Genomic DNA, 13,502 nt, shown 5'->3' on the forward strand with positions numbered 1-13,502 from the left:
AAAAGCTGGTCTACCTGAAAATCAATGGCTTTTTTGGGGCCCATCAGAAAACTGAGTTTGTAGGACAAACTGCCATCCTGAAATCTGCAGAGGGGTGAATCCAGATAGCCGCAGCTAGATCTGATTGCCTGCAGCAGAAGTCACTGGAGTCACAGCTACTAGGAATGTTTAAATCAGGCATGTCCAAACCACGGCTCAGGACAGCTGGTAGTGCAGCTCCACAAAACCTCTTAACATCATATATATTTTAGCGGTTATTTTCTTCATGACCCTATGCGTAGTTCCATTTTTGAAGTTCCAAAGCAATACTGCACTTCAAATGAAACTTAAATTATAGCAAGTTCAAATTATGAAAAATAATTTACACATTTTGTTGCATTGGCTAAACATAGTCCTGTGAACTGCGAAAAATATGCAGCTTTGTTTTCTGTCTTAACACAGGAATTTGAAAACAGATTTCAAGATTTCTAGCAAATTAATCATTATTTTGCTACACCATTTTCAGTTGACATTAATATTTTACCTGTAGAATTTCAAGTGGAATGCATAGAGTTACAATCAGACAATCAGCTGAAAGAAAAATTTGGTCACGTCTTTTTATTGGACTTTTCTAAGACCTAGCTTACTAGAGAAAAATATCCCTTACTTCACAATCATGCCTTCTTTGTTACATTGCTTTTGGCAGCGCATATATTTGTGAGCAGCTGTTTTCAATTATGAGGAACACTAAGAGCAAAATTCAAACAAACGTTTCTGAAAAGCACCTTGAGAACTCACTAAGAATTGTGACTACTTTCATCAAAACAAACAGTGATAGATTAGTTTTACAAAAACAAGGTCAAATTTCCCACTTATTTTATATTGTTCTCATTTTCTAAACTTTATAACAAAAAAATGAAATGAAGTTTTTAAAAGTATATATACTAATTGTGTATTTTATGTGCAGCCTAGACAATTCTGCTTTACTTTATGCAACCCAGGAAAGCCAAGAGGTTGTACACCCTTATTTAAATGGTAATTCTTGTTTGCTGAGTTGGAGTCTTACTCTGTTGCCCAGGTTGGAGTGCAGTGGCACACTTACATCCACCACAGCCTTTATCTACTAGGCTCAGGAAATCCTTCCATCTCAGCCTTCCAAGTAGCTGGAACTATAGGTGTGTGCCACCACGCCCGGCTAACTTTTTGATTTATTGCAGAGATGAAGTTTTGTGAAGTTGCCTAGGCTGGTCTTGAACTCCTGGACTCAGGTAGTCCTCTTGCCTCCACCTCCCAAAGTGCTGTGATTATAGGCGTGAGCCACCGCACCTGGCCTAAATGGTAATTCTTTTCTTTTTTTTTTTTTGGGGTTGGAGTCTCACTCTGTTGCTCAGACTGGAGTGCAGTGGCCGCTCCCAGCCACCACAGCCTCGACCTGCTGGGCTCCTGCGATCCTTCCGCCTCAGCCTTCCAAGTAGCTGGAACTACAGGTGCACGCTACCACACCCGGCTAATTTTTTTGATTTCTTGTAGAGATGAGGTCTCGTCAAGTTGCCCAGGTGGGTCTCAAACCCGTGGGCTCAGGCAATCCACTCACCTCAGCCTCCCAAAGCGCGGGATTACAGGCTGAGCCACTAAGCCCAGCTAATGGTAATTCTTATGAACTGCTGAGGCTGAGTATGTACTAGCATTGGAAATGAGAAGCTCCTCCCACCACACATTCTCATGGGTTTTAACACACTTGGTTCTCACGGAGAGGAGGTGAGAAAGAGCCTCTGGTGGCTCTGACAGGTGAAGGGTAGAGTTAACTTTATAATCAGAGGTTTCTCCACAACAAAGACCTATTCCCCAGAGTTAAAGACTTTTCAGAGCCTTATCCCATCTGGAAGAAGGATGCTTCTTCCACTTGAGCTCTCTCTGGCCTTCCTGCCTCACATAAGAGGACACCAGGAGAGGATTAAGAAATACCTGTGAGCTGGCTCGGTGGCTCAGCCTGTAATCCCACACCTTTGGGAGGCTGAGGTGAGTGTATTGCCTGAGCCCACAGGTTTGAGACCCACCTGGGCAACTTGGCAGACCTCATCTCTACAATATATCAAAAATTAGCCGGGCGTGGTAGCACATGCCTGTAGTTCCAGCTACTTGGAAGGTTGAGGCGGAAGAAACGCCGGAGCCCAGCAGGTTGAGGCTGCGGTGGCCGGGAGCGGCCACTGTACTCCAGTCGGGGCGACAGAGTGAGACTCCACTTCAAAAAAAGAAAGAACAAAAAAGAAATACCTGAGAAGGTCACAGCCCAATGACACAAACCCACTAAAACACTGACATTTAACCATAAGATTATAGAAAGCATCCCTTTCCCCACTCCTTCCTACCACAACAACAGGACTCCAGGATAGAAACAATGGATTATAGTTGAAAGAGCTGCAAGAAACAGACTCTCTGAGGAGGAACAGCTAGGGAAGCCAAGAGGAGCGACAAAGTCACTAGGAGAATTTGAAACCTCGGAATGCTATAACTATAACAAATATTAAAGACAGTTCAGCTCCTAGCCAGATTACACATAAATCTGCAAACTAGAGAGGCTTGTTTACTTCAGTTCCTATTATCCAGTACAATGAAAATGGTCTTCAACAAAAATTTATAAGGCAAGAAAAACACAATCTGAAGAGACAAAATAAGAATCAGGACCAAACTCATATCACACAAATACTGGAATTATCAGATAAGGAATTAACTATAATTACAATGTTAAGGGCTCTAATGTAAAAAACAGACAACATGCAAGAACTGATGAGAAATGTAAGCAGAGATGGAAATTCTAAGAAAGTAGGAAATATCAGAAGTAAAAAAATCAGTAACAGAAATGAAGAATGCCTTGATGGGCTCATAACACACTCGGCACAGCTGATGAAAGTATAAGTGAGGTTAAAGACAGGTCCATAAAATCTTCCCTAACTAAAATGCAAAGAGGAAAAAAAAAGAATAAAAAGAACAGCAATGACAACAAAAAAACCCAGGATGGAACATTCGAGAACCATCAGACAACTTCAAAAGATGTAGCACATATGTAATTGAAATACCAGAAGGGGCCGGGCACAGTGGCTCAAGCCTATAATCCCAGCCCTTAGGGAGGCCGAGGCAAGAGGACTGTCTGAGCCCACGTGTTCGAGACCAGCCTGGACAACATGGTGTCACTTCGTCTCTACAATAAAATAAAAACATTAGCCAGATGTGGTAGCACATGCCTGTAATTCTGGCTATTTGGAAGGCTGAGGCAGAAGGATTGCCTGAGCCCAGCAGGTTGATGCAGGAGTGGCCGATACTGGGGTGGCCACGAGTGTGTCACTGCACTCCAGCCTGGGCGAAGAAGTGAGACAACAACTCAAAGAAAAAAAAAGAAAAAGAAAGAAAGAAATACCAGAAGGAGGAGAATGAAGAACTGTCTGAAATAATTATTGCTGAGAACTTTCCCACATTAATGACAGTCACCAAACCACAGCTTTGGGAAGCTGATTCAGGAAGCTCAAGAAATACTAAACAGAATAAATACTGAAAAACAACATCTAGGCCGGGCTCGGTGGCTCAACCTGTAATGCCGTGCTTTGGGAGGCCGAGGTGAGTGAATTGCCTGAGCTCAAGGGTTCGAGACCCGCCTGGCAACTTGGCGAGACCTCATCTCTACAATAAATCAAAAATTAGCTGGGCGTGGTAGCGTGTGCCTGTGGTTCCAGCTACTCGAAAGGCTGAGGTGGAAGGATCGCCGGAGTCCAGCAAGTTGAGGCTGCAGTGGCTGGGAGCGGCCACTGAACGCCAGTCTGAGCGACAGAGTGAGACTCCAAATCCCCTCCAAGAAAGAAAAACAACATCTAGGTGTAGCATATTTGTAATGGCAAATACAAATTAAAAGTAGGAGGCTTAATTCTGCTGCAAATAAGGGAAGTTCTCCCCCTCTCCCTTTCTTTCAGAATTTCTTTCTTTGTGTTTTGCAATTTATAATGGCTTGATAAACCTCTTGCCAGTCTTACAACTCAGGAATATTTTCTCATTCTTTCAAAATGTAAACTTCTAAGGAGATATCTTCCTTAACTCTCAGTGCCTGTAGAAGATAAGCGCCTAACTTGAATGGGCACCTTCCATCGATCTGCACAACTATTCCTGTCATAAAGTTATGAGAAATTTCTATCTTCTCTGGATAAAGGCAATTAGCTAGTACAAGTGGTCTGCCCAATTTGTATGATAAAGTTAGGATCTTAAACACATGTGTGGGGCCGGGCTCGGTGGCTCAGCCTGTAATCCCGCACTTTGGGAGGTCGAGGTGAGTGAACTGCCTGAGCCCGCGGGTTCGAGACTTGCCTGGGTAACTTGGTGAGACCTCATCTCTACAATAAATCAAAAATATTAGCCAAGCGTGCTAGCGTGTGCCTGTAGTTCCAGTTGAGGCAGAAGGATCGCTGGAGCCCAGCAGGTCGAGGCTGTGGTGGCTGGGAGCGGCCACTGCACTCCAGTCTGGGCAACAGAGTGAGACTCCAACTCAAAAAAAAAAAAAAAAGTGTGGAATGAGTTCTACTTGCTTAGTTGTATAAGAGTGAAATTCCTTTCTGTCTTTGCAACCTCTTAGCAAACTGCCTGTGATACACATAATGCTTACTCAATAATAAGTGTTTTCTGGCCAGGTGTGCTGGATCACACCTGTAATCCCAGCACTTTGGGAGACCGAGGCAAGAGAATTGCCTGAGCCCAGAGTTTGAGACCAGCCTAGACAACCCAGTGAAACCTCATCTTCACAAACAAAAAAAATAAGCTGGGCATGTGGTGCATACTTGTAGTCCCAGCTTCCTGGAAGGCTGAAAGCTGAGATAAAAGGATAACCTGAGTCCAGGAGGTTGAGACTGTGGTGAGCTTAGATCAAGCCACTGTTCTCACTCCAGCCTGGGTCACAGAGTGACACCCTGACTCCAAAAAAAACAAAAACAAAAACAAAAAAATGGGTTTTTTTGGTCTCTACTACCTTAGTGGAGAATTTTTCTGGGTTGGGAGATTTTGTTTCATTTAATTAGATTTCCCTGGCCGGGCTCGGTGGCTCAGCCTGTAATCCCAGTGCTTTGGGAGTGGATTGCCTGAGCCTGTGGGTTTGAGACCTGCCTGGACAACTTGGCAAGACCTCATCTCTACAATAAATCAAAAATTAGCCAGCGTGGTAGCGTGTGCCTATAGTTCCAGTTACTTGGAAGGCTGAGGCAGAAGGATCACTGGAGCCCAGCAGATTGAGGCTGAATGGCCGGAATGGCCACTGCACTCCAGTTTGGGTGACAGAGTGAGACTCCAACTCAAAAAAAAAAAAAAGAATTTCCCCAACACTCCCCATCTGCAAGAAGCCAAAGACAAAGAGAAAAACTTGAAATAATTCAGGGAGTGGGGAGAACCCTACTTACAGAGAAATAAGGGTAGATTTAAAGTGAATGTCACAGCCGGGCTCGGTGGCTCAGCCTGTAATCTGGCGTCTTTGGGAGGCTGAGGTGAGCCCACGGGTTCGAGACCCACCTGGGCAACTTGGTGAGACCTCATCTCTACAATAAATCAAAAAAATGAGCCAGGTGTGGTAGCACGTGCCTGTAATTCCAGCTACTTGGAAGGCTGAGGCGGAAGGATTGCCGGAGCCCAGCAGGTCGAGGCTGCAGTGGCCGGGAGCGGTCACTGTACTCCAGTCTGGGCGACAGAGTGAGACTCCAACCCCCCCCAAAAAATAAAGTGAATGTCACATCAGAAATCATGCAAGCAACAAGAGAGTAGAGTGAAATATTTCAAATATTGAAAGAAATAAACTACCAAACTATTAAGAGAATTCTAATTTTGGCAAGTGTACCCTTCAAATGTGAAGGAGAGTTCATCAATGAATGAATGGATAAACAAATTGTGGTATATACATATAATTTAATGTTAGATAGCCATAAAAAGGAAGGAAGTACTGATGCATGTGACAATGTGGATGAGTCTGTAAAACATTATGCTATGTCAATGAAGCCAGAGACAACTGTCACATATCGTACATTTCCACTTGTATGAAATACCAAGAATTAATAAATCCAGAGACAAAATGTAGATTGGTAGTTTCCAGGGACTGGGTAAAAGGAGGAACACACAGAAACTTCTTAATGGACATAAGATTTCCTTTTGAGATGATGAAAATGTTTGGAACTAGAGGTGAGGGTTGTACAATATTGTGAATGTACTAAATGCCACAAAATTGTTCACTTCAAAATGGTTAGTTTTATGTTAAGTGAATTTCACTGAAAACTGTTTTTTTTTTTTAAAAAACCAGTAACAAAAAAGTGAAGGAGAAATAGACCTTCTAAGACAAACAAACACTGAAGGAATTCATCATCAGCAGACCTACCCCTATGAGAAATGTGAAAAGGTTTTCTTTGGGCAGAGAAAAATGATGTAAGTCAGAAATCAGAATCTACATAAAAAATGGAAGACTGCTGTTTAAAAAAAAAATGAAAGGAAAATAAAATCTTAATTTTCTTATTCTTAATTTATAAAAGCTTGAAATGAAATTAATATTGGTTCTAACATATGGGTCAATTAGAGCATATGGATAAGTGAAATGAGTGATAGCAATGTAACAAGGGACAGGAAGGAAGAGTTGGAAATACTGTTATAAGCTACCTCTATTACATGTGAAACAGCAGTGTGATTTGCAGGTAGACTTAGATTAGATATAAATGTGTATAAACTCTGGGACAAAACCAAAAACATTTTTTTTTTTGAGTTGGAGTCTCACTCTGTCACCCCGACTGGAGTGCAGTGGCCGCTCCCGACCACCACAGACTCGACCTGCTGGGCTGTGGCGATCCTTCCGCCTCAGCCTTCTAAGTAGCTGGAACTACAGGCGTGCACTACCACACCCGGCTAATTTTTGATTTATTGTAGAGATGAGTCTCGCCAAGTTGCCCAGGCGGGTCTCGAACCCGCAGGCTCGGGCAATCCACTCACCTCAGCCTCCCAAAGTGCTGGGATTACAGGCTGAGCCACCGAGCCCGGCTCAAAAACATTTTAAAAGAAGTATATTTGATATATTAAGAGAGGAAATAAAAGGAATCATATAAATTGCTCGATCAAAACCAGAGAAAAAGAAGCCTTTGGCAATTAATAGAAAGTAGTTACACAGATAGATGATATTAAATTCAAACATACCAATAATCACTTTAAATATGAATGATCTGCATACATCAATGAAAAGGCAGAGATTGTCAGCTGGGTAAAAAATAACACCCTTCTGCAATTATACAGAAAGTAGAAAAACACTACCACCAACAAAAAAACCCAGAAAAAACTCCAAGACACATCTTCAAGAAACTCAGTTTATATATAAAGATACAAATAGATTAAAAGTAAAGAGACGGAGTAGCTGTGTGCCATGGTGTGTGCTTGTAGTCTCATCTACTCAGGGATTGAGGCAGGAGGATGCTTGAGCCCAGCAGTTCAAGTCTGTAGTGCCCTATGATCTTGCCTGTGAACAGCCCCTGCACTCTAGCCTGGGGAGTATAGTGACAGCCTTTCTCTACTCCCTCCCAAAAAAAGAAAAAGAAAAAGAAAAAGATAAAAAAAAAGATAGGTATACTATGCTAACACTTGAAAGAAAGTTGGAATAACTATATTAATTTCAGACAAAGTAGACTTTGGCACAAGGAAAATGGGCATAAGGGAATTGTTACATAATAAGAAAGCGGTCAATTCTCCAAATGGAAATAACAATAAAAAATGGGTATGTACCTAACAACAAAGCATCAAAGTGAGGCAAAAACTGATAAAACTGCAAGAAGAAATAGAGAAATCAACAGTTATAGTTGGCCTTTTGATTCAGCTTGCTGAGAAAGCAATGAATATTTAATCTGTCATCAATATATCATCCTTTCCTCCTAGCTTGTTGCCTATATGCTTCATACAAAAACCTTCTCTTTGTCAAATGGGTAAGTAAAAATACCTGCTGGACCAGAAGATGGTTCAAGCCCTGGGGAAGACTTAACTTCCTATAAGTGAATATTAGTGAATAACAATGCAAGTAATAATAGTTATTATATGTAGATAATTAGTACATAGCATATATTCAACATGATGTGCCAGACACTGCTGTAAGCACCTTACAAGCAATATCTCATTGATTCCTCACAATAACCCTATGAGGCACGTACTACTATAATGTACATTTTCCGAATGAAAAAAGTGGGACACTACTGAAAAGTTAATTGTCCAAGGACAAAAAAGTTAGTAAGTGCGGTGCTGAATTTGACTTCAAGTGAGGGCTCTTACTCTTTACTTTCTCTCAACTTGGAAGCAACCAACTAATAAAATAGTAATTTATCCCAATAGTTTGAAATAACAGTTCAGACTTTTGTTTTAAAAGTTAGTTAAGTGAATGTAAATGTTTTTCCTTTTTTTTTTTTTTAAAGATAAATGAGGTTGTACTGTAGCTGATGCCCAAGAGGTATAACTTCTTAGTGAAACCTTTAGGCAGGTCTGTTTTGGAAAGAATTCAGGGCAGGAAAGGTTCCTGGTAGGTAGCTGGAATCAAGTGGGACTGGTGTAGGTACCTGAATGCGCTGAGGTGAGGCTACAGCAGAGTCGGTGGAGATTATCTGGATGCGTGGGGAGGGGCTGGTCATCCCTGGAGATTCCGGCCGAGAGGTCTGTGTACGTGGTACCTGTGGGCGAGAAGTGGGCTGGATCACAAGGGGATTCAGAATGATGCCCAGTGGTGGCCTAAGGACCACGCCCCTTGCTTTCACTCTGGTCTTAAGTGATACATTTATGTAGTTCTGAGGTATGGATCCAAGATGACAAAGGAATCAATGACATATCGCCACAGGATGGCCCTAGGAAAATACAATATTAAAATAGCTCTTTCTAATGCTGAAAATGCAAGTGCTGGAGACAGTGGGGTGTGCCTGTAGTCCCAGCTACTCCAGAGCAAAACCTCATCCCTAAAAACAACAGCAGCAGCAACAACAAAAAAAACAAACCAAAACAAGAAAAAAAACAAAGGAATAGTCAGTTCTGCTCTGCATAACTTTTTAATAAAGTAAAAAGTAAGGCAGGATGATTGCTTGAGGCTAAGAATTCAAGATCAACCTGGACAATGTAGGGATACTCTGTCTTTACAAAAAATTTAAAAATCACCCAGGTGTGGTGATGCCTGTAGTCCGGGCTACCTGGAGACTAAGGCAAAAGGATCACTTGAGCCCAGGAGTTCGAGGTTGCAGTGAGCCATGATCTTAAAACTACACTCTAGCCTAGGCAACAGACTGAGACCCCAAGTCCAAAAACAAAACAAGACAAAACAAAAAATAAGGAGTTACCAAAATAGCTTTTAAGAGACAATTTCTTCATTTTTTCACTGTCTCCAAAGCCATCTGTAAAGTACTTTGAACACAATGGTTCTCAAAGAAAGCCTCTCACAACACTGCATGGAATGACAAACAAAGCCAGCATTACACTGAAAACTACCAAGGATTAGTACTTATGAATGTCCCAGCCTTAATGGGATGGAGTTGGGAAAAGTCCATTAGCAACACAAAAGTCTGGAATTTAGTCAATATCCACCAAAGGTAAGGTTCGAGGTGCTGAGTAGTTACTTGGGTACCTGAAGTGGGCAGATGTTATTTTTCCTTGATTAAAAGTATAGCATAAACCAATATTTTACAAACTATTCGTAAAATTAGAAGAAAACATTTTCTACTTCATTCTATGAGGTCAATATTACTTGATGCCAAAACCAGACAAAGACATCACAGGAAAGTAAATTACAAACCAACATTCCTTATGAATATTGATGAAAAAAATCCTCAGTGAAACAGTAGCTGAGCAAATCCAACAGCATATGAAGGATTATACACCATGATTAAGTGGGCTTTATTCCAGGAATGAAGGATAGCTCAATATACAAAAAAACAAAGTTTAATATATATCATATTAAAAAAAGAATAAAAAACACTAGCCACATGATCATTTCAATTGATGCAGAGAAAGCATTTGACAAAATCCAACACTCTTTCAAGATAAAAACATTCAACAAACTAGGAATGAAATCAAAGTTCTCAACCTGATGAAGGGTCTCTACAAAATACTCACAGCTAATAGCATACTTAGTGGTAAAAGACTGAATGCTTTTCTTCTAAGATTAGGAACAAGATGAGGACGTCTCCTCTCTCTACTTCTACTCAACATTGCACTAGAGATTCTAAACAAGGCAATTAAGCAAGAAAAAGAAAAGCATTCAGATTAGAAAGGAAAAAAACGATCTCTGTTTGCAGATGACATGATTTTATATACAGAAAATTCTACGAAATCTACAAAGAAACGACTAGAACTAGTAAATGAGTTCCCAGGTTGCAGAATACAGGTTCAGTATAAAAAAATCAATTGTATTTTTATCCATTAGCAACAAGCAATCTGAAATGAAATCCCACTGACCATATAACACTTCTGGTTATTTACCCAAAAGATTTGAAATTGATTTGTTGAAGAGATATCTGCACTCCCATGTTCACTGCAACACTTCACACCAGTCAAGTTATAGAATCGACCTAAGTGTCCATCAACAGAATAGATGAAGAAAATGTGATATATACACACTATGGAATACTATTCAGCCTTTAAAAGAAGATAACTGTGTCACTTCTGACAAACACTGATGAAATTGGAGACCATTATACTAAGTAAAATAAGCCAAGCACAGAAAGACAAATACCACATGTTCTCACTTACATGTGGAATCCTAAAAAAAAGAAAGGTAGTCTATAACATGGAAAGTTTTGCAAATCACGTATTTGATATACAATATATAAAGAACTGTTACAGCTTAATAAAAAGACAGAAACCCTAATTTAATTTAAAAGTAGGCAAAATGTTTTATTTTAAATTTTTTTAATTTATTTATTTTTGAGTAGGAGCCTTACTCTGTCACCCAGGCTGAAGTGCAGTGGAACACTCACAGCCACTGCAGCCTCAACCTGCTAGGCTCAGGCGATCCCTCTGCCTCAGCCATTCAGGTAGCTGGAGCCATAGGCACGTGGCATCATGCCTGGCTGATTTTTTGATCTACTATAGAGACGAGGTCTTGCCAAGTTGGACTCAGGCAATTCTCTCGCCTCAGCTTCCCAAAGTGCTGGGATTATAGGTGTGAACCACTACACCCAGCTAAAAGTAGATGAAGAGTTAAATAGACTTTTCTCCGAGAAGACATACAAGTAGCCAATAAACAACAACAACAAAAAGATGATTAATATCATTAGTTGTTAGGGAAAAGCAAATCAAAACCACAATGAGATTACCATTTCATACTTACTAGGATCGCTAAGATATAAAAGATGAACAATAACAAGTGTTGGTGAAGATATGGAGAGATAGGAACCTTCAAACATTGCAGGTAGTAATGCAGAACGGTGCAGACACTATGGAAAACAATCTGGCTGCTCTTCAAAGATTAAACATAGAGTTGTCACATGACCTAATAATTCACTCTTAGGTATATACTCAAGAAAAAGGAAGCCAGGCATGGTACCTGGCTTGAACCTTGTTGTCTTAGCACTTTGGGAGGCCGAGGTGGAAGGATGGCTTGAGCCCAGGAGTTCAAAACTAGCCTGGGCAACATAGTGAGATCTTGTCTCTACAAAAAATAAAAAATTAGCCAGGTGTGCTGGTGCTCGCTTGCAGTCCCAGCTACTTGGGAGGTTGAGGTGGAAAGACTGCTTGAGCCCAGAGGGTTGAGGCTGTGGTGAGGCAGGATTGTGCCACTACACTCCTGCCTGCCTGAACAACAGAGTGAGAACTTGACTCAAAAAAAGGGAAAATATATGTCCACATAAAAGCTTGTACATAAATGTTTATAACAGCATTGCTGATAAACAGCCAAAAAGCAGAAAGAATTCAAATGTCCATCAACTGATGAATGGATAAATAAAACATGGTATATGCATGTAATAGAATATTATTTGGCAATAAGAAGTAATAAAGCACTGGTATCTGCTCCACCATGGATGAATCAGTCACAAAAGACCACATGCTGCATGACTTTATTTATATAAAATGTCCAGGACAGACAAATCCATGAGTACATAAAAGTAGATTAATGGGAATTAAGGGAATGGGGGAAGGAGGTATAACTGCTAATACATATTGGGTTTCTCTTTGGGATGACAAAAACATTCTGGAATTAGATAGTAATGATGGTTGCACAACCTCGTGGATTACTAAAATCCACTAAATTGTGTATATTAAACTGATACATTTTATGGTATGTGAATTACTGCTTAATTTCAAAAAGCATATCATGATTAAATCATTACTAGACTGGTTATTTGTCAATAATGGGATGAAGTAATGGCACGTTACGACTTGGATGAGCCTTAGAGACATTATGCTAAGTAAAAGAAGTCAGTCACAAAAGACCTTATATTGTATGATTTCATTTATATGAAATATCTAGAATAGACAAATCTGTAAAGACAGAAAGTAAATTAGTGGTTGCCTAGGGCTGGGAGGTGATAGCTAAAGAGTATGGGGTTTCTTTTTGGGGCAATGACTGTACAACCTTGTGAATATACGACGAGGAACCCCCCAAATCCGGAATTTATTTATAAAAATTGTATATTTATGCTTAACTCTGAAAATGACAGGTTAATGAGAAAATATTTGGGATCCCCACATTCCTGGGGCTATTAGAAAGGAGATGTGGTCTGGGGGCAGTGACTCAAGCCTGTAATCCTAGCACTTTGGGAGGCCGAGGTAAGAGGATTGCCTGAGTCCAGGGATTCAAAACCAGCCTGGGCAACTTGGTGAGACCTCATCTCTACAATAAATAAAAAAATTAGCCGGGCTTGGTGGTGCGTGCCTAAGTTTCAGCTACTTGGGAGGCGAAGGCAGAAGGATCGATCACCTGAGCCCAGCAGGTCACCCTTAAACTTCAGTCACCTTCAAAGTATTCTTAGTTTGATGCAATACACTTATCGAGATGCTTTTTCCACTGCTTCAGTTTTTGAATTCGTCAATTTTGATGACTTTTAGTCCTGTATTTTTTCTGTTTCACCTCTTCCACATCACCAGAATGTTTCCCATTGAGAACACCTTTAATCAGGGGAAACAAAGAAGTTGCTTGGAGTGATATCAGATGGGGGGGGTAGGGTATAGGGTCATGCCATTTTTGGTCAAAAATTGCTGAACACTCAGCTCAGTGTGTACAGGCGCACTTGTAAATCGCCCGTCAAGAAATGGGCAAATGCGCTGAAATTATCTCCAAGAAAAATTCACTGAAGCTGAACACAGCCTCTCACAGCAATGCTAGCGGGTACACTGAATGTCGGTTTCCTAAAACACTTACCTAGTGGGGAAAGCCTGTATTACAAGGGGCCCACCCTCCAAAAGATAATTATGGTTTTCTTTGGATACTCTCTTGTACTTACACACTTAAGTAGGTGAATTATATGGTGTATGAATTATATCTTAATAAAGCTGTTACATTAAAAAAA

General features: G+C 40.6%; 1 protein-coding gene across 1 annotated transcript in view; it reads right to left on the reverse strand.

The window, feature by feature from the left end:
• The window catches only part of NR2C2 (nuclear receptor subfamily 2 group C member 2), a 78,269-nt gene that overhangs the window by 38,310 nt on the left and 26,457 nt on the right, over positions 1 to 13,502 (reverse strand). The window contains exon 2 of the mRNA XM_008062493.2: positions 8,571 to 8,681. Within this exon, the coding sequence (XP_008060684.2) occupies positions 8,571 to 8,681 (111 nt within the window). The remainder of the gene's footprint in view (positions 1 to 8,570; positions 8,682 to 13,502) is intronic.

Source organism: Carlito syrichta, unplaced genomic scaffold, assembly GCF_000164805.1.
Source record: "Carlito syrichta isolate Samal-C Ts95f unplaced genomic scaffold, Tarsius_syrichta-2.0.1 Scaffold305725, whole genome shotgun sequence".
Lineage (NCBI taxonomy): Eukaryota > Metazoa > Chordata > Mammalia > Primates > Tarsiidae > Carlito > Carlito syrichta.